The 22,565-nt window shown below is 32.9% G+C and overlaps 1 protein-coding gene across 1 annotated transcript in view; it reads left to right on the top strand.

Moving 5' to 3' along the window:
- STUB1 (STIP1 homology and U-box containing protein 1) overlaps positions 1–22,565 on the top strand; it is a 79,098-nt gene that overhangs the window by 26,185 nt on the left and 30,348 nt on the right. The window contains exon 3 of the mRNA XM_085822547.1: positions 16,454–16,619. Coding sequence (XP_085678673.1) covers positions 16,454–16,619 — 166 coding nt within the window. The remainder of the gene's footprint in view (positions 1–16,453; positions 16,620–22,565) is intronic.

Genomic DNA, 22,565 nt, shown 5'->3' with positions numbered 1-22,565 from the left:
TTCCATGTTCTCATCAATTAGATGACTTTTCAATTTATTCTTGATAAGGTTCATGCTTGAAAATAATTGTTTGCATAAAAATGCAGACCTGAAAAAGGAAATAACAGCAAATGCTAGTTTTTTTCAGCTGATTATACAAGTTGGGAATACTCTTCCATGTGTCTACCACATATCTTCTTTCTCCAGGACTTTCAAAGGAAACCACTTGTGCTGTGAACTAAGCTCACATTTGTTTTTTCCCCAGTATTTCAATATCAGTACTAAGACCTTCAAATTTCAAATTCCATAATTCTTTGTTTTTTAAATCCAGCAATTAGATTTCAAAGTTCCCAAGATAATAAACACTGTTTTGAAGGAGAAATGCTTTAACTTCTGTTAATAAGAACACAAAACATTTAGAAACTTGATAATCAACATACTTTGTTATGCAGCAGAAGATCTGCTTACTCACTCTCCCTTTCAACTAAAAAATTTTCAAACTGGTGATGATGAGGAGCTTTAGCTATAATGGAGTCTATAATCTTAATGACAAGTTCCATAACTTTGCAAATTTCTTCTGGAAATGTCTGCACACAGAGCACTTCTTGATGAATGATACGTTGGTAAGTAAGTATATTGTGACTGATAAATGGGCCATTGTACGGAAATCAGTGCAATGGCCCATTTATCAATATATCAGTAAAAATCTTACTAGAATCGGTACAATGGCAATTTAAACTTAAAACACCAAATAGTGCAAAAAGGAAATTTCATGTCAAAATATCTGGGTTTTTAGTTCTTAGACATTTCCAGTTTGAAATTTTTTAATATCTTATGCAACCCAAACATCATCTATGTATTTTATGTTGCCTAAATTCAGTTGCTAGGAAAATTTTTGTTTCAGATACTGGAAAATACTTCAAATTTGAAAGGTCTAAAAATTTTGATATTTTGTTTAAGGTGATAGCGTACTTTTTTTTTTTTTTTTTTTTTTTTTTTTTTTTTTTTTTGATGAATTTAAAGTAAAACATTTTTAACATTTGCATTCTATTGCAGATGCAACCTATAATAAATTTATGTGTAAAATAACTGATGTTGTAAGGCAAAGTTGCTGATGATGTTATTTTACTGTAATTCATGGCCAAAGTTATTTTCTAAAGATGAAAAGAAATGAGAATTTTGCTTTCTTGACTGGAACTTACTTCAGTACATTTTTATTGATTTTAAGGTAGAAAAAATCCTCTTTGCTGTTGCACTTACTGATAAATAGAATTCTCAAAATATATTCCTAGGATGACTCATACTTTAAAATAAGTTTTTGGTAAAGTGTGTTTATGATGAAGAAAGCAATGTCTTTTGATACTCTTGCCATTAGGGAAATGAGATTTTGAAAGCCACACAATTCTTTGGTTATTTCTTTAGCATTAGTATGAGATTGTTACCTGCTTACTGTATAGAAACTATTAAAATTTTCAGAGCAAAGAAACATGAAAAATCTATTCTGACCTTGCTGGGCACTTACGAGAGTATGTGAGAGGGGTGGGGATGAGGTAATTTATTGCATTTTTCACCACTTAAAGGACAACTGCAAAAAAGTACAAGTCAACAAAATCCAGATGTTATTGGACTGTTATTTGCAGTTTAGTATAGGTGTTATTGTAAAGATTGTCTAGTTTTTGGAAACATGAAAATTCAACTAGGTCCTTGCTGAGATTCTCATGAGTCTGAGTCCTGAGTCTGCTGAGGTCATGAGTCTTCCAAATGCCAGCTACATGCATGTTATTTATACCACTAAAGCACACTTAAGGGAGTGGATCATCATATATACTGCGATACTACTGTGTTGTTCTGAGTATCTATTGCCGGAGCAATACTTCCCAGACATTCAAAGTAGAAACTCCTAATCAGTGTAAAAACCTGAATTTTTTCCTGTGAGGGGAAAATAAGATGAATACGAGAGAAGATGGTGCCTTATGTGTGTATGCTCGGATGCAGACTGGAGGCGGTGAGAAGAAATTCTGGTTGAGGAGCAGAGGGGTGGCCTAGTCAGAGTTATCGAATCGGCGTTGCTGTTTGTGAAGTAGTAAAGTCCAATTTTGCTTTTTTTATTTCTGTAATTGTTAAGTTCATTATATATATATATAGGCATATTGCCCATCAAAATAATCAAAAGATTATGGGTGATATGAGGAAAATGATGTAAAAATCATAGCATTGATTCCCAAGTAAAAGCAGGGAAAAATTCTGTAATTGTTGCTGCTGCTCGCTGGTGATTGGTCAAAATCCTATGGCATCAGTATTTCCGAAGAAAGGATGTTAACTATGTGCATATGATCATGTTATTGTAAATTTAAAATAAATATTAAGTTTGCCTGATTAAATATGAAGCGTAGGGACAAATAAACAAATCTTCTAAGATGATTTCGTAATCCAGGAACTGGGCAAACTTTGTGGTCTTGTTCATTGCAGCTTTCTGGAAAAAGCTTGAGTTGAGTTTAGGTAAAAAGTCTCATGTATTCAATCTTGAGATCCCAGTGTAGATTTTCATTTCTAATGAAGTAAGGGGCGTTTGTAATAGTCCTTAGAAATTAATTTTGAAGAACTTGTAACTTGTGGATGTCTCTGTTGTTTGTACTTGCCCAGGTCGCAGCAGCATAAGTGATAATCAGCCTAATGATAGCTGTGTATATTCGTTTCTTGCGAGTGATGCTGAGCCCCGAGTCTTTTGTGAGTAGCAGATACAGTTTTTTTTTATTGTACCATAGGCTTTTTCACACACATAACTTATGTGGTTAGACTAAGTAAAACTCCGGTTGAAGATAACACCGAGATATTTTGCCTTCATTACGATGGGAACTGGCTTCCCAAACATAGTGATTTTACAGCTGATCTTTGGTCTTGTATTTCTGAATAACTAAAACTTGAGATTTTTTGGGATTTATCTTTACTTTCCATCTCTTGCACCATTCTTCTATTTCTGGAACTGCTTGCTGAAGTTTTTCTAGAGCGTGATTGGGGCATCTTGATTTGGCGACGATCCTCGTATCATCCATGTAACATGCTAAGATGGTGTATGTTTTATCTTTCAAGTTAGGAAAGTCGTTAGCGTAGATTGTATACAATAACGACAAAAGAATACTGCCTTGTGAGACACCTGCATGGATGTAATGAGGCATCAAAATATGGTCTCCTTGTTTTACTGTGAAAGTCCTGTCTTTGAGGTAGGAAATGAGTATAAGAGTGATTTCCGAGGGGAGATTCATGTGCACGAGCTTGTAGATTAAACCCTTATGCTAGACACGGCCGAAGGCCTTTGGCACTTCTAGCATAAGGATGGCCACATTTTTTTTTGTTGTGGATTGCTGCTTCGATATATTCTGTAATCCTGATTAATTGATGTGTTGACGACAGACTTTTACGGAAGCCGTGCTGCTTGTCAGCAATGGTGTAGATGTGCTGTTGAAGTCTGTTAACTATAAGCTTCTTCTCAAGGATCTTCCCTAAAATAGATAAGAGACCAATCATTCTATAACTTGCAGTTTCTTCTGGGGGCTTGCCAGGTTTCTGGATAAGGAAAATGCTGGCGTGTTTCCATGCTTGTAGGAAAGTAGGAGCATGAGCGACAGACATTGTAAATACTGGTTAATTTGGTGATCAGGCAGTGTGGTAGATTTTTAAGCAATTTGTTGGTTATCTTGTCTACTCCTGGAGCCTTTTTTGCTGTTGCTTGCTTGATGATATCCTTAATTTCCTGAGGTGTAGTGAGTTGAATAATGTTACTTGGAGAAGTTGTGTCGAGCCAACGTTGCACCTCATCATCACTTACTGATTCGTTACCAACTGAAATTTCGTATTGCCCGAACTGTTTGCTGAGATGTTTAGTGAAAGTATCAGATTTCTTCTAATTGGAATAGGCGAAACTGTTCTCTGTTTTAATTGGACGAGGGTGAGAAGAGTCCTTCTTGAGGTTTTGAGTGAATTTCCAAAACGAGCCTGTAAGAAATTTCATGTGGAAATATATTTTAATCACCAAAGATGGCATAAATCTTTCATGATATATACTTCTTGTTCTTCGATCTGGCAGTGCCAGTTGAATACGTGTTAGACTTGAATAAACTTGGAAGTTTAGAAACCTGATTCGTAATGTTCTTTTATCTTGGTGTTATGTGTGATTTGAATTAGTGTTTCTTGAACCAGGATAACTTGAATTCTTGATGGTGATTATAATATTTTATATTTTTGCCACCCATCGTGGGGCACAAACAATTTTTTGATTTAGAATGCAGTGTTTTTTCGTGTTAGTGAAAAATTATTCCTCTCCACTGAACGTGGCAGGATAAACGTTCAGAATACTTGTGAATGTGCTTCACCAGGAAAGTCAGTTACTAAATTAGGATTAAACCACTTGAAGCCTGCACCAGGTAAGAGAATAAAATTACTTTTGTTGTTATTATGGCAGACGATATTGTTAAATTTGAAAACTACTAGGAAAACTATGAGACAAGCTATTTCTAAAATAATAAATTTTGTAGAACCTGAAATTCAAAAAGACATTTGGGACAAGAATATGGTAAAAGAAAATTTATTTTTACTTACTTTTAAACAGTCTGCGTTGAAAGAAATTAAAGAAAAAATACTGGATTGTTTTATAGGGAATGAGTCTGAAATTGAGAAAGAATGTAATACAGTGTTAGAGTAAGATGAAAAAATGAGTTTTTGTATTTTTAGGGCTAAAAAGAAACTTAATTTAAATTCTCAGATAGTGAACATTGAAAATGAATCAATCGCCTGGTAACCATACTGCTGCCGTAAAGGTCGAAAACAAAACTAACATTTGGTTAACTAAAATTTCAATTTCTAAATATTTTGGTGATCCTAGTTTATTTTTGGAATTTTATAATTCTTTTGAAAATGCTATTGGTAATAATAATGAGTTAACAAAGGTCGAGAAGTTTACCTATCTTAACGCAGGACCTGCTTTAAGTGCACTATCTAATGAAAATTATGACTCTTCTATAAGTTTAATAAAGAAAGATTTGGACAAAGACATTTGGTAATATCTTCGCACATGAATAAACTCTTGAATCTTGAACCGGTTAGAAGTTCGTCGAATGTGAAAGCACTAAGAACACTTTATGATTCTTACACAATCAATATAAGAAGTTTAAATTCATTAGGTATTGTGTCGGAAGCTTATGGGACCCTTTTAGGACCTGTTATTTTAAAGCTTTTACCAGACGATATGAATCTGGAGTTTAATAGAAAAAAAAAATCTAAACAGCAATATAGCATAACAGAAATTCTCGAATTCATTAGATTGGAAGTTGAGAGTCAGGAAGCTTCTAATTTAATAATAAATTCAAAGAAAAGGGACACAAATTATGGTGTTAAGCGGAATAAAAATAATTACTTAGAAGGGGCAAGCGTTCCTACTGCTTCTGCGCTAGCCACAGTGATTAAGCCGTATTGTTTCTATTGTAATCAAAATACACATGATGTAGGAAAATATGAGAAAACTGATGAGCAAAAAAGAGCGATATTAAGAAACCATGGACGTTGTTACAGATGTTTTAAGAGAAGCCATGTATCCTCCAGATGTAAAATGAAACTTCAGCCTTGTGAGTTGTGTAATGGTTTAACTCATAATAAGTTATTTTGTAAAAATATTGTTCCTGAAGTGGAAGCAATTTCAAATGTTAAACAGAAAGTAGTTACAGTATCGGATTCTAAGCAGAATGTAGTTGCATCCCTGTCGTTTAAGACTCTTTCTGAAACTGCTGATAAAGGTGTATATTTACAAACTCGTACTGTTTACGCTTAAGATACAGATAATATTAGAAGCCAAATAGTAAAAATCTTAATTGATGGTGGATCACAGAGGTAATTTATTAGATCTGATTTAACTAAAGAACTAAAATTAAGGACTTTAAGGAAAGAAAGGTTATATATTTATTCAGTTGGGTATATCCAGGGTAGACTAATGGAATATAATGTTGTTCAAATTACCCTGAAAAGTATACATTGCCCTAATGACTCAATCACTGTTGAAGCTCTTGTTACAGATACAATTTCTGGAGCGATCATTAAAATTCTCTCCCAAAACATTTAAAAAATATTAAAATCATAAAATCTAAAATTAGCCAGTAATGGTGAAGCAGCTGAAACAAAAACATTGTTAGGGTCTGATTCATGTTGGGAAGTGCAAACACGAGAAAAGAAAAGAGTAAGTAATAAATTATTTGCGGTGTCTTCTATATTTGATTGGTCCTTGGTTGGATCTTTGGAAGGTGATCAGTCTAGTGCCTGTATTTTTACAACTGGTGCTTCTCACTGCTTGAAGGAAGATAGTAATTCAGTTAATGACTATTTGCAGAGGTTTTGGACTTTGGACCACTTGGGCTTAGAGGAGAAGGAGAGCCCTGATGATAAATCATTCATTGAGAAATTTGAAAAAGAATTGCATTTTACTAACGTGGTAGATATGTAGCTCGTTTGCTATGGAAATCACATCATGAAAACTTGGGTAATAATTTAGAAAATGCCAAGCGACGTCTAGTATCTTTGGTTAATAAACTAAAAAATGATGAATGCCTTAAAGAGAATTATGATAGCATAATAAATGAACAGTTAAAAAATTAAATAATTGAAAAGTGCGAAATTGAAAGTTGTGACAGTAGTAGCTATATGCCACATTCTCCAGTGGTAAGAAAACATGTATAAAAAACTAAAGTCCGTATTGTGTTTGACGCATCTTCGAAGTGTAATGGGGTATCTTTGAACGATTGTTTGAGACCTGGCCCAAATTTGAATCCTTCTGTTTTGGACTTGATATTGTGGTTCAGACAATATAAACATGCTTTCTCAGCAGATATTGAAAAGGCCTTTCTCCAGATTGGAATCTCTGAAATTGATAGAGATGTATTACGGTTTTTATATTTTGATAATAAGTACAATTTGAAACATTATAGAATGGCTCGCGTTCCTTTCGGTGTGTCATGTAGCCTTTTCATTCTGGCGTGCACTTTAAAAAAGCATATAAAGAAAATAAATCCAGATATTTTTGAGATGTTGAACTGTTTGATCTATGTAGATGATGTTTTCTATGGTGCAGATTTTGTGGAACAGGCTTTTAAGTTAAGTACTGGAGCCTATTGCATGCTTAAAGATGCTGGAATGAATTTGTGTCAGTTTAATACAAATTCAGAGAAACTCAAAAAACTTTGGGATGATTCTGGAATAATTAAATCAGAAAATGAACTAAATAGCTCCTTAAAAGTATTAAGGCTTTTAATTGGTTTACGAATAAAGATGTAATTTCCTTGAACATAGGCAACTTGTGCGAAACATTAAATAGTTGTAGAAACACCACAAAAAGAAGTATATATTAAAGGTGACTGCTACTATTTTCGATCCAGTAGGTTTCTTGGCATCATTTGTATTACGTGCAAAATTGATAATGCAAAACCTTTTGCAGTTGGGTTTAGAATTTGACGACGAAGTTCCAGCTGAATGTAAGCAGTTGTGGTCCGAGTGGAGCGATGAAATCGAAAAGTTAAAGAAATTTGAAATTTCTCGAGAATATTTCCCCGGCAAATTGAATCAAAATAAGAATATCGAACTTCATTTATTTTGTGATGCATCTATTAAAGCATACAGTTTCTTATTTTAGATCGGTTGTGTGCACGCTTACGTGCACGCTTAAACGCCTATGCGCATGCGTCAAAGCGGCGCATGCGCAGAAAGTTTTTAGCTTTGAGGTCCGGATTATAGATCATTCCGGATTATGGGTGTCCGAATTAACGACTTTTGACTGTATAACTATATGTAACTATAATAACTATATAAAGCTGCTCAGTTCATTGCTTCACTTATGAAACATTTATTCTGATGTGTATTGAAGATATAACTGTCTTTATGTACTTTTGACTTACTACTGGACTCTAATGATACATAAGCTGAAGAATGAATTCATGATTTTCTGGTTTGTTTTTCAAGTTACTGTACCTCTTAAATGTTTTACAAAATTTGATTTTGTAAGTTTAAATACAGTCAAAAGTCTTTAATCTGGACGTCCATAATCCGGACCTCAAAGCTGCAAACTTTCTGCGCATGCGTCAACGCATAATCCATTAATGCATGTGCAAATATGTTTACGCACGCGCGTTTAATGTATAACGGACGGTATAAGCTAAGCTAAAATTATCTAATTTTCTATTTCAGTTAATGTTGCAGACTGCGTTGTTCTTTAATCTTCTAATTGGATCCGGCTTATTATTTTTTGCAGACTGTTAGAGCAATTTTATAAAAGTAGGCTTGAACTTTCAATTATGTCAAAACTGTTGGTAGTGGTGATCAAGGCAAAGCATATTTTGCTTTCCTTAAATAAAGCTAAGACTAAACTAAATAAAATTCATGCTTTATTCCGTAAATAAAATAAAAGAGCTAACACTGTAGCCTTTACATTTAAAATCATTTGATTGAAAGCAAACTAGCATAATGCTAACTGATAATCACACAAGAGAACAAAACATTTGCCGATACTGGCGTACATATATATTATACTCGGCCAACCCGCCGATCTTGACGTCATCGGCCAATCAGCGGCAACCATGTTAGCTTACCGCCGATCGACCTCCGATCAAAATTTGCATGTGGAAAACTAAAGCCAACAAATGGCCCTCTTTTCCCCATGCAAAGACAAAACAAAACTTTCACAGAAGTTCATAGTTCAATTCTATTATACGAAAACACTTATTGTCTTTAAACACTGAAAACATCTAAACAAAACTTTCTTAAATTAACAGCAGTCGCTGCTTTTGTAAATAAGTCGGCAGTATTTAATTTACTGGTGATAAATTCAAGGTCGAACACTCCATCATTTACTAGTCTTCTAAGAACAAAGTGATATTTTACGTCTATGTGCTTGGTTTGGCGATTTTCTATTGGCGATCTAGAAAAATCAATGGCAGACTTGTTATCACAAAATAGTTTACACTCTCTTAAATTAAACTTTAAAATTTCATCTTGTAAGACATTTTTCATCCACATTAATTCCTTCGCTGCTTCAGATAAGGCGATATACTCTGCTTCCATGGTTGATAAACTTACACATTTTTGTTTAACAGTTTTCCAGATTACCGGTACTTCATCTAAATATAATATAAATCCTCCCATGGACACGCGATCATCTCCATTACTTGCATAATCAGCATCTGAATAACAATGTAAATTTAGATGTTTAATCTTCGATAAGTTTAACTTATATAATTTAGTACTATTGAGATAACCAAGCAATTTCAACAATGCTTCCCAATGCCTAATTCCAGGATTCTCCTGAAATTGTGATAAGATATTCACTACATATGTAATGTCAGGCCTTGTCCTGTTTGCTACAAAAACTAAATATCCTAACAGATTTCTAAAGGGTAATGTATGCGTTTCCGCAATTTCTACACTTGTAGATTCACAATCTAATTTTGTAAGAATAGTGCCCTTAGCTATGGGAAGTGAAGTTATTGGTATCTGGAAATGTTTAAATTTTTCAAACATTTCTTCGATATATTTTTGCTGATGTATAAAAACCCCATTCTCATTCTCTAAGAATTCAATTCCAAGTAACGTTTTAGTTTTGCCTAATACTTTAAGATCAAAAAACTTACTCAGCTGTGAAATTACTTTATCTATACTATATTGATCTTTTCTAAAAATCACAATATCATCTATATATAACAATAGAATTACATTTTAACCCTTATAAACACAATTACACCATTGTATTTTCTTAAAATGTAGATTTTCTAAAGTACTTTCAAATTCACAAAACCATTCACGGCCGCTTTGATGTAGACCGTAAATGGCCTTGTGTAATAAACACACTTTATTTTTCTCTTCGATAAATCCCTCTGGTTGGTCATATATATTTTCTCATTTAAGTTTGCATATAAATATGCATTATTTACATCTAACTGACAATTAGTCCATCCATATAAACATACCAGTATAGTGAAAAATATTCTTATGATTGAAAACTTTACTACTGGACTGTAAACGTCATCAAAATCTTCACCTCTTTTATGCCTGAATCCCTGTGCTACTAAGCGTGCCTTGTATCTAACCACTTGATTCTTTTCATTTCTTTTTAGCGTATAGACCCATTTGTTTCCTATTATAGTTTTATTTTCTGGCTTTTCGACTAATTCCCAAACCTTTCTTTTCTTTATTGTGTCGATTTCTTCTTTTATCCCATTCTTCGGCATTTACTGATTTTCATGCTTCTTTAAAATTTTGTGGGATAACTATTTCTACGGAATTTGCCTCTTCAGACACAGAGCTAGTCTCCTGTTCTACGAAATTAACTTTCTCCGAGTCTTGGTTTTTTCCACTAAAATCGAACTTATCTTTTTCGTATTTAATATTTCTTGCCTCACAATACTTTTCAATATCATTATAGGATCTAAAACGGGTGTCTGTTCCCTCTACATAATAATATATGTCTGTACGTGTTCCATCTGGCCTTTTAACTGCTTTTCTTTGCCAGTTTAAGTCTGATACTTCTTTCGAAGTAGATTTGTCATCTGACAACTTTATTTCTTCTCTAGAAATTTCCTGTTCTTCATCTGATTCTGCTAATAACTCAGATTCTTCTAGTCTTTTAAATTTAGGTTTTGATTTCTGTTCCAGGATGCCATTTGCTGCATGCAGTTTTTCATCGAACTTCACATTACAGGTTTCTATTAATTTGCGTTCTTCTGGCAGCCATATCCTATAACCCCTAGTTTCCTTCGCATATTCTACCATAATTCCTTCTTTGCACTTCATTTCTAATTTATTCCTAATCTATTTTGGCACGCCAACATAGGCTTTACAACCAAATACTTTAAAATAAACAACACTGGGTTTTCTATTTAGGAACATTTCATAAGGGGTTCGGTTGCTTTTATGACATACTCTGTTCCATGTATGTACGAAACAGCCAAGAGTTTCTGCCCACCATTCTTTTCCCATTTTACCGTCATTAACATAGCTTTAACTGCGTCTAATGCCGTTCGGTTAAAACATTCACACACACCGTTCTCTTCTGGGGTATACGTGTTCGTGCGTTCAACACTAATTCCATTTTCGGCTAAGTACCCTTCGAATTGCCTGTTACAGAATTCCCCACCATTATCGGTGCATATACTTATTAATTTTCTATTCGTCAGTCTTTCCATTTGCCTATGATAATTCTTAAAGTTGTAGAACGATTCGTTTTTATTTTTCGTACAATACACTGTTACTAATCTACTATAGTCATCTACAATAGCAAGAAAATATTTACTCCCACCCTTAGATGGAACTGGTAGTGGGCCACAAACATCTAAATAAACCAACTGCAATGGTTTATCCGATCTCTTCGGAACAGATTTAAAAGTTATTCTACTAGATTTAGCAATAATACACGATTTACACCTCTCTATTCATTTTTCAATTTCTGGTAACCCTTTCACGCTTTGATTCTTACTAGTTTTCTTAATATAATCAAAATTTACGTGGCTAAATCTCCGATGCCATAGCATTGCATCATCTACTTTATTTAACTTTCCAATTTCTGTACCGTAACCAGCTTCCCTTTTACCTGTTGCATATATAAATGGTTTTACATGATAAAGTCCGTCATATCGTTTAGCGTAGCATAATCTATCCCAATTATTAAAGTATATCCACATCTTCCTTTTTGAAATAACAAAATGAGCACCAGCCTTTTCTAACCTTGCTCCTGATAATAAATTTCTTCTTAGATTTGGATTATATAACACATTATCTAACTCAATCCAATTTATTTGATTGCCTACTTTTACTGCAAATTTGACAGTACGCTTTCCTAGTACTTTACTTTCACAATTTCCTACAGCTAAAGACATACGTATATCGTTTATTTCTTCGAAATTTGTCATTAAATTTCTATTATTACAGAAATGAGTTGTAGCTGCAGTATCTACGACCCAATTAAATTTATCTGCGTTACCTCCTTTATCTGTAGTTGTTACATAATTTTCTACTAACATTAATTCTTTATCTTTAAACTGTCCATTTTTATCGTCTATTTTAAACTTCTGATTTTTACTTACATTTTCTTTACATTGAGCAATTAAGTGCCCAAATTTATGACATCTGAAACAAGGTCCTATTCTCATATTCCCCATTTTTTTCTTAGATTTAGTTTCATTTTCAACTTTATCTTTCCCTGCATTTAAACTAATAGTATTAAACACGCTTACCTTGCTGTTTTCTAAATTGGCAATTACCTGGGGAAGTTGGCTTTCTTTCCTTACCAATTCTTCAGCAATTCTTTCCAGTGTAAAATCTTCGTCCTTCCACCTATATATCAACTGTACAATGCCGGAGTATTCCTGGGGTAATCTCCTTATTGCCTGGAATCCTTTAAAAAGATCTGCCAAGTTGTGACCAGCTTCAGCCAACTTCTTTGCAGTCATTCTTATCCTCGCGATAAATAATCCTATTTCTTCACTTGGCATATATCTAATACTAAAAAATTCATCCAGTAACTGAATTATCCTTGCTCTTGTTTTGAGTTCGAATTGCTTCTGTAGAACTTCCCACGCTTCTTTACCACTTGGACATTCTTGTATCAGCGGCCTGAACTCAGCTTTAATTCTGTAATATAATGTAGTGAAGGCTCTGTTCTCTCTCAGTGTGAACTCCTGCTTTTCACGCCTTGTTGCACTTTTATCTAATTCTTCTTCTTTGTCCTCTATAAAGCTCCAACAATTTCTAGCCAGTAACAGCATTTTCATGTCGATTTTCCATCGATCCCAGTTGTCATGGTTTAACAACTCAAAACCTTCAGGTAGTAATGACATCTTCAATTAAGTGTGAGCACAACGACTTGAACAAACTTCTAAGACAGGTCAGCTTCTTTTCGTGGATAATGGCCCTCTTCACCTACATTCCTTCAATGCTGAGTTGAACTGGATGACTGATTAGCTGTTGGCGCTGGGCCCATAACCCTGTTGGTAGTGGTGATCAAGGCAAAGCATATTTTGCTTTCCTTAAATAAAGCTAAGACTAAACTAAATAAAATTCATGCTTTATTCCATAAATAAAATAAAAGAGCTAACACTGTAGCCTTTACATTTAAAATCATTTGATTGAAAGCAAACTAGCATAATGCTAACTGATAATCACACAAGAGAACAAAGCATTTGCCGATACCGGCGTACATATATATTATACTCGGCCAACCTGCCGATCTTGACGTCATCGGCCAATCAGCGGCAACCACATTAGCTTACCGCCGATCGACCTCCGATCAAAATTTGCATGTGGAAAACTAAAGCCAACAAAGACGAATTTCCGATTCTGGAGCTACCAAAGAATCTACAAAGCGTAAGCATGTTTCGATGTCCATCAAACAAAAAATGGAATTGCTGCAAAAATTGGATAAAGGCATATCCTGTGATTCTCTAACCATTCCGAAATATGTTTATCAATTTCACGCTGCTCTGCAGCCGGGGGGGGGGGGGGACACGGCGCGCAATGAACTGGAAGTTGATTTTTCAGCACTATCCTTATCTTCAGAGCAGATGTTTTTATTTTATTCGGCTTATAATTCCTTACTAAATGTAGTATTTCATCTCGATGTACTCCGTCTTTGATATGATTTAAATCAAATTGTTCGTCATTATAAATATCACAAATACACATCAAATAGTTTTCTGGTTGCAATTTTCTAATTTCGACTATGCATAATGTATGCTTTAAGCATGCGCGCGTTGAAAGAAATGTTTAATAAAGTAAACAAATAAATATGAAGCTTTTTTTTTTTTTTTTTTTTTTTTTTTTTTTTTTTTTTTTTTTGTAAATTTTGATACCTTTCAGATCATAATTGTTCTTTATTTCATAAATTACGGTTTCCTAATTTTAATTTTATAATTTCTGCATGCCATCATACCAGATTTAAACTGATGATCTATTATCCGGAAAAACCGATAATCCGGAATCGCTGAAGTCCCGACGAGTCTGGATTAAAGACTTTTGACTGTACTATACAAGGTGTCCCATAAATGTTGCGACAAACTTCCAGAGGAGATAGGGCACATCATAAGGATTAAAACTGCATAGGAATCCAGATCTGTTCCCAGAGATCTCTCAGGTGATTGTTACTTTTGTTAATGAAAGCAACAAGAAAAATAAATGTAAAATAGAGTATCGTAGTTTCCCATAAGCTATACACCCAATGCTAGTTTTCAAAGAATTACCCTTTTTTGAAAATACAGGAATATAATACTGGTGAATATCAGATTGACCCCAACGAAGATTTTAAAATTGAAAATTATTCTGCTTGTAAGGGATTTAACCAACATGAATTAAATGATTTGGGACTATCTAAAAAAGCTTCAGACTTGCTAGCATCAAAACTGTATGAGAAAATCTTGCTTGAAAAAGAGTTATCGTATTTTCGATTAAGAGAAAGTGCATTTCTGTAATACTTTCGAAGTGATGATGGATTTGTGTACAGCCATAACTTACATGGTTTAATGGAAGAGTTGGGAATTTCAACGTATAATGAAACTCAATGATGATTGTTCATCCATAGCTCAAAATGGAGATTGGAATGCGTCTTCCTTCACATTGGAATTTTATTTGATGCAGTCTCAGTAGGGTGTTCAGTTTGTGTGAAGAGTATGAAGACATAAAGAGAGTCATTGATTTATTTCAATATCACATGCACAGATGGACACAGATGCCTTAAAATAGTCTGCTTCCTCCTTGGCCAGCAACATGGATATATACCAAATATCCCTGTTTTTTATGCATGTGGGACTGCAGAGTTCATAAGAAGCATTGGTTGCAGTTGAATTGGCTACCAAGATCTCACCTGAAACCTGGTCATCCAAATGTTTTACATCAGCCACTTGTTGAGAGAAAGAATATTATATATCCATCTCTTCATATAAAACTAGATCTCATGAAGCAATTTATTAAATCTTTGCCAATTGAAGGAGACTGTTTCAAGCATCTTATTTCAGCATTTCCTAGCCTGTCATTTGAAAAGATAAAGTCTTATGTGTTTGATAGTCCACAGATTCTGCAGCTTCTTAAATATGAGCATTTCATCAGAACAGTGACAGAACTTGAAAAGAATGTTTGGTTGGCATTCAAAAGCATTGTCAAAGACTTTCTTGGTGCTTTTGCTTTTACACAAGTGCAGAATTACAATGAAATTATCCAACAACTTTTGAACAGTTTCAGAATGCTTAGTTGCAACATGAGCATCAAATTGCATTTTTTACATAACCATCTTGATAAGTTCCTGAAAAATCTTGGTACAGTCAGTGATGAGCAGGGTGAGCAATTCCACTAACATTTGAAGGTTATGGAAGCACAGTACTGAGATGGGGTGTACATATGATGGCTAACTATTTATTGTTGGAGCATAAAGCAAGAATGTCCACAGATTAGACATTCCTGGAAAAGCCATAAACGAAAATTTTTACCTTAATATACATGTTTACTATTTGGTGAAAAAAACTTTACTATTTGCATGAACAAATTTAGTTTGCAGTAACTGTGTATAGTCTTTGTATGAATAAAACTTTTCTTTGTGAACAGTATATTTGGCAAGTTTTCCCTTTTTCTTTTACATGCATATTTTTTATGACTTTGACATGAAGAGAAGGTATCCTGTAGCTTAAAAAGTTGATGTGATAGACAAATCTAAGGTTGTTTTTGGATTCAGAGGTTGAAAGTTAGTTGAAAACTAGTGACGAATATGTAAGACAATGGAATTGGTGTTTCCCAGTGTAATTATAGATGGTGAATGTGCAGCTGACTCAGTGAAATCTAAGACAATGTCAGATCATGTTTGTTTCATTACAGTTGTTTGTTTGTATGAGACTGACATAAAGTTAAACAGTTAAAGCAGAAAGATTCAGTGTGATGTCTCAGGTAGTTAATGAGAGTATCTTTGTTGAAAGATGAAAACAATCACTATGTTTATGAATCCATTTTAAAATTTAGAAGAGCTTACTCTCTAAATGCATTGAGGAAGGGGAAAACTACAGGAATATTTTTTAAATGTTCAGAAGCTGGTGGTGAAAAGCCGGGGAGAAAAATACAAGAGGAAGTACGATAAAAGTTAAAGATATTAAGAATGTCTAGCATAATTAAAATTAGATTCTTAAGCTATAATGTTTTTTACTAATTCAATCCTTACTAGATTTTTTTAAAAATGTTTTTCTTTTAAAGACGTATTTATGTAAAAATAAGGTGTTTTAAAATTATGTACTGTTTATCATAGACAATCATTAGACATTCTCATGTCTGACAGTAATTATAAGTAGTCTGTAATATATTATGTGCAAACTATTTCTCAGTTATTATAAAAAAGGAGTAAGTTATATTCGATGTATCACTACATCATTATGAATGTTCTGTGTATATTTTTATATTTTGTGGTCACCTCTTTTGACAGCTAGTGATTTAGCAAAAGATCAAAAATTAAATTTTGGTGATGATATTGCTAGTGAATTAAGGATAGCTAAAAAGAAACGATGGACTGTTCAAGAAGATAAAAGAATTGGTCAAGAAATTGAATTACAGTCCTACCTAAATAAATTGATCCTTGAAGACAAAGAAAGGTAAATAACTGCAGCCTCTATTTTTGATTTGTTGTAGTACAAAAATACGATTTTTTAAATATTATATGTATGCATGTTAGGGTCTTCAAAAACTGGGTAAGGCAAACTATATTTAGATAAGGCATACATGAAATAAATGTTGTCTGTATTACTGTTGAAATAATCAAATTCTGAATTTATGAACACTGATCTGTATGCTTGCATGTGTGATTACAGAAAGCTGCTACTTAGTTATATGAGTAAAAGTAGTATTTACAAAATGTTTTCGTTACCTGCAAGATAAACAGTACAATTAAAGAAACAAATCTGTGTTAATATTTCAGCATAATAGTATTCTTTCTAGCCTTTGATATCATCCAGAGGGTAGCAAAATTTCACTTATTTCAATTTCAATATTGGGTCATGCAGGTATAGAAATTTAGATAGTTAGAAAAAAAAAATGATGAAATGGTATGGCTAGATGAAGATCTTCCTCTCTCTTTTTATATCGCAGGTTCTTCATCTCTCACTCACAAATCTCTTGTGATTTGAGGCATCACCAGTAATCACTTTTAGAGCTTTGAATGTGTTTGATAAGTTTTGGAAGAAATATATATATATATATATAATGTAAGAAAGGCATACTAACTAAACTTAAAAGGACATGTGAGGTCAAGAATTTTGTGCATTGAACTTCAAAATTTGAAATAAAATTAAAAAGTAAATTCTTCAAGCTATAGCCTATTAGCTGAAATGATACTTCGGTTCCATTGCAAAAAAGTATAAACACAAAGTAAAGATCCAATTGTAATGCCATATGTAAAAACATAATATGTATGAAATACTAATTAAGAAAAATAGCAAAAGATGAAAGCTTAACTTGATTCAAATTTAAAAGTTAATATGTATGTAGAATAAAGTGTAAGCTATCTCAAAACATATTAGAAAAAAACTACAAAAACATCATATTAAAAAACAATAAGTACTACAAGCAGCGGTAAGTGGAATAATTAGCCTAATTCGAATATCATCATGGACTTTTCAATGGAAATGCATGGTGTGATTCGAACTCTGTTAAATTCCAGAATGCGTTTTGCCAAATAGGACATTGAGACTGAAAGCCAACAAATATTTTATTAAAAATGTCAAATATTAATTGTATGCAAATGTCAATTTCCTGTTGCATTTCCCGACGCGTCTGCTTTTAACAAGTATAAGAGAAGTACTTAATTTGTGCAGGAAAAACTATACAAGAAGCCTGGTAAGGCAAATTTACAGCATTAAAATAAATAGCGAAATAGCTATTAGTCAATATATTCATTAACTTTATGGGTGAACCTTCTTAGTCTGAAAAGTTATAATTTAAAAAAAAAAAAAAAAAAAAAAAAAAAACAATAATGTTTTAGAAAGAGAATAAAAGATTAATATTGGGCCAGTTTATGACCAACATTTATAACTACGAAATTTGAAATGAAAAACATACCTCAATTCAAAACTTCTTTCTGCTAGAAGCTGTTTTACAGAAATGGCAGAAAGAGGGCTTGTAAAGTAACAACAAACAAGAGTGAAAAAGATAAGAATTAAATTCACCAATTATATATATATAATAATTTTAATGAATACAACTAATGCAATTTCACAAGTCTACCTAGTAATTAATAATAATGGAAGTGAATCTGTATTTATTGATTTTAAGTCAATTTATTATTAATAAGAAAATAAAATTAAATTCTATCTTCTACTTTATTGAATGACAACACACTGTCACGTGGAAGATGAAAAATATTTTAACTTGCACACTAAAGTTCCCTAAATTTGCATAAAATATGAAATAAATAAAAAATAAATAAAAAATTTAGTGTGTTAAGTACTGTTATTTTCTCACAATACGAGGAACATGCAGACGTACATACATATGAATTCTGCATTATTTAATAGTGGAGTGCACGTCATTAATTTTTATTGAACTATTGAATTTGGAATTAAATAATTTTGGTCTTTTGAACAAAACATTGTCTTCTAATATTGAAGACAACAGTTCATTCAATAGCATTGATATTAAGTACTTGATTATGTATCGGTAATTTACCTTAGATCGGAAGCCTGGCCAGAGGCTATTATTTTAAGTTTTTTTTAAAGAGTTATTTGGTATGATTTATATATATATATATGTGTGTGTGTGTAAGATAAAAAATAATAAAGCAAACTTCTAATTTTAATTGGCTATAACCTCTTTTCTTATTTAATTTGGGGACTTCCTCTTTCTGTTTTAAAAATAACGCTAGAAGTCTAAACTGCGTCATTCAAATTAATCATGCGATCCTACATAACATTTAATGCAGATGCCTCTTGACAAATCACCAAATTGTAAACCAAAACTTTTTAACTCGAACTGAAACTTTTTGACTCCCTCCCTTCTTCCTCTGAATTACTGCGTCACCTTCGCTTAAGCTTTCCTCCTGGCCAGATGCTTTGCGGCTACCTTCTTTGTTCAAGGAATATGTGCTGAGCTAACAAAAGTGTAGGGTGCATTAGATGCTCGTCTGTATGTGAACCAAATATTGCGAATCCTGAATTGCTTTTCCCAGTAATAAAGTTATCTTGAATCCGGCCATGTCTGCCTTGCCAAGTTTCTTTGCTACGCATTTATTATGCCATCACCAAGTTCCAAATCATTCCTAAAAATCATAATAACTTCTCTCGATTGCATCATTTCTAGATGCTTCCATTTTGCACGGCCTGCACAACGCTGATGACGTAATAATTGTAAACTGAAACTTTTCAATGCAAATCAAAACTTTTCTCTTCGTGTGCTTCAATCTTGCATAACTACACACTTCGGCTTCGCTCTCTGCCCCGCTAGGGTGTAATTTCGCTGTCTTGCATGCTATCGTAAATAGAAAAATGTAAATGTTCTATGATAGGCACAGCTAGAGTGACAAGCGAACTGTGGCCACAAATATCAGTTGCAAATAAAAATGGAATTAAAACTGCCTCAACTGCCAAGTTCTTTAGATATTACTAAGTCAACATATTAGCATACTATGCAATTGGAATGCTTCATCTTTCAATATGGATCTATGCACGCCTCGGCACCGCTCTGTCTTTTCCTTGCTGTTTATTATTATGTCATATATATATATGTGATATCTGCAGTAGATAGGCATTGGAAATGATGAAGCTGAGCAATCTGGTTACGTCAGAGTCCAAGTGTGGTCACTGCAAAGTGGAAGGCAGCCAAATTGAAGACACAGAAGAAATTCATTTTTTTTTTTTTTTTTTTTTTTGCACCGGGGGGGGGGGGGTAATTCCATTTTTATTTTTCAGTTGACATTTGTAGCCACAGTTTACTTGACACTATAGTTGTGCCTATTCAAGAACATTAACATTTTTGATATTGTTGCAATAGGTACAGAGCAGAATGAAGCAATGTCTAACTAGCACAGAGGCAAAGCTGAAGTGCGTAGTTATGAAAGATGGAAGGACACAAAGAGAAAGGTTTTAATTTGAGTTTAAAGTTTCAGTTCCCAATTATTATATCATCAGTGTTGCACAGGCCAAGCAAAATCGAATGATCTAGAAATGACGCAATCCAGAGAAGTTATTACGATTTTTAGAACTGAGATGGAGAATTAAGGAGTTTACCTCCTTAATTCTCCATCTCAGTTCATAGAATTAACGAGTTAGTTTAAATTATAATTTTGATTCACATATTTTTTATCTTACTTATATATATACAGCACAAAGTTCATACTCTGGACGTCCATTATCCAGAATGATCTATAATCCGGACCTCAAAGGCACAAACTTTTTTTTTTTTGTATGTTTTATGCATGCGCGTTGGGAGGATGTATCTCAAGATACGTTAAAAAATGCCTGATATAATTTATGGCCAGCTACCATATTTCATGGTTAGGATGATGAAGATGATAGCCGCGAATTTGAAGGTTTTCGGACATCGCAAACTAAAGGTGAAATTTTCCAGTTATTGGATTTTGTAAAGAAATGTGGAGAAGCAGTAGTAAATGAAGATGATATAACAGAAGTTTTTCATTGCGACGACAATGCCCCAATCATCAATCAATTAACGGACGGCGAAATCAGTAGTATGGTTCTAGATCCAAAAAATGCCGCTTCTGATAGTGAAGAAAGTGACAGAGAGGTTATTGAAAATGATAAAATTTCAATTGACAAGTTAGTCGGTATTCTCGACACAGCAATTACAGTACTTGAACAGTGGGACTTTGTAACTGAACAAGAAATTATATCTGTTTATAGAATTAAAGAGAAAGTATTAGCACAAAAAACGAAGCAAATTAAACAACTTACATTGAAAGAAATGTTTAATAAAGTAAACAAATAAATATTAAGATTAAGATTTTTTTTTGTAAACTTTGATACCCTTTAGATCATAATTGTTCTTTATTTCATAAATTACGGTTTCATATTTTTAATTTTGTAATTTCTGCATGCCATTTTACCAAATTTAAATTGATGATCCATAATCCGGAAAAACCACTAATCCGGAATCGCTGAAGTCCCGCCGAGTCTGGATTACGGACTTTGTACTGTACTTTGGTAGATTAGGAACACTTTAAACATTCTCATGTGCAAATTAAAGATAACTGCTTCTTCACCTTTATGCTATTTTGGCTTAGCATTTATAGCAATATTGTACTCCTGTAAAATGGGAAAAACATATAAATAATACTTTTATAAAAAAACTCTGTATGCAGATTGCATATTTAGTATTGTTGATTTAAGTATTGTTGTAGATTGAAATATTTATAAAATGTATTATCTGCCATATTCATATTTGAGAAATATGAAGGCAAAAATAATGAATTTCTGAATTCTGTGGTTAATTGGTGCACATAGAAACGAAAGCATTTTGCACTCCATTACGTGGTTAAAAAAATTAACGTGTGTTTTTCAACCGAAACTTGGTTTTTATTCTACTTTAAAGTACTTTGTACATTTAATTGAACTAACCAGTTTTCATTTCAGCTGCAGATCATATAAAAAATGTTAATTTAGTATTTATTCAAGAAAATGTAAGGGGTAGAAGATTTGTACAGTAATGTAGAGAACTAATGCTTTAGGCTTTTTTCTAAGTATGCAAGCTGATTTATGAATTGCTGCTGTTAAAAAAACAAAGCTTGGTGAAGGACCCAATTAAAACAGCATATTGACTGTTAGAATTTAAGTATTTTTGAATTAATTATTACATATTTTTCAATTTTGCCCCTCTCCGAATGTTGCTGTAGATCTTTGAGTTGTGAATTTTAATTTTTGAAATTCTATGAGTAGTGGGAACCAGTAAATATTTTTAAGTTGACCTTTCTAGTATTTATATCTGATTGGTTGAAAAATACATGAAAGAATGTAATTAATAAGTCTGATAAGTGGAAAACTACATGAAAGAATGTAGTTAAAACTGCCAGTGATTTTTTTTTTTTTTTTTTTTGTCTGTTCATGAATAAAAGTGCCGTTAATTAGATTGTATAATTACTTACTTTTTTACTGTATTCAAAACTCCATTCATGGGGATCATATCTCAGTTGTTAAAGAAAAGGAAACTTTTAAACACTTTAAAATAACATATATATATACACACACAAAGTGGCAGAAAATTTTATGGCGGGGTAAAAACATCTCTAGTTCATAATTGTTCAGAGGGGCAAATTAAGAATTAAGGAAAAACTGGAACTTTATGTCAGATATTAAAAAATTGCAAATAAGAATGACAATTATAGTACTGTCAGACGTTTAGGTCATGATTCAAAAAGTGCATTGCGATGACGAGTAGCAGTCTTCAATCAAAAGCATAATTTTATGAAAGATTATGAACTGAAGCAGAACTAAAAATGTTGGAAACTTTTTTAAAAATAATTTTATAAAACACACTAAACATGATTTTTATTTGCATATCTGTATATAATATACATTCATACATACTATTTACTT

Source organism: Stegodyphus dumicola, chromosome 8, assembly GCF_044657685.1.
Source record: "Stegodyphus dumicola isolate Sdum_Otavi_A_Nest chromosome 8, ASM4465768v1".
Lineage (NCBI taxonomy): Eukaryota > Metazoa > Arthropoda > Arachnida > Araneae > Eresidae > Stegodyphus > Stegodyphus dumicola.
This window is presented reverse-complemented; position numbering and strand designations above follow the sequence as displayed.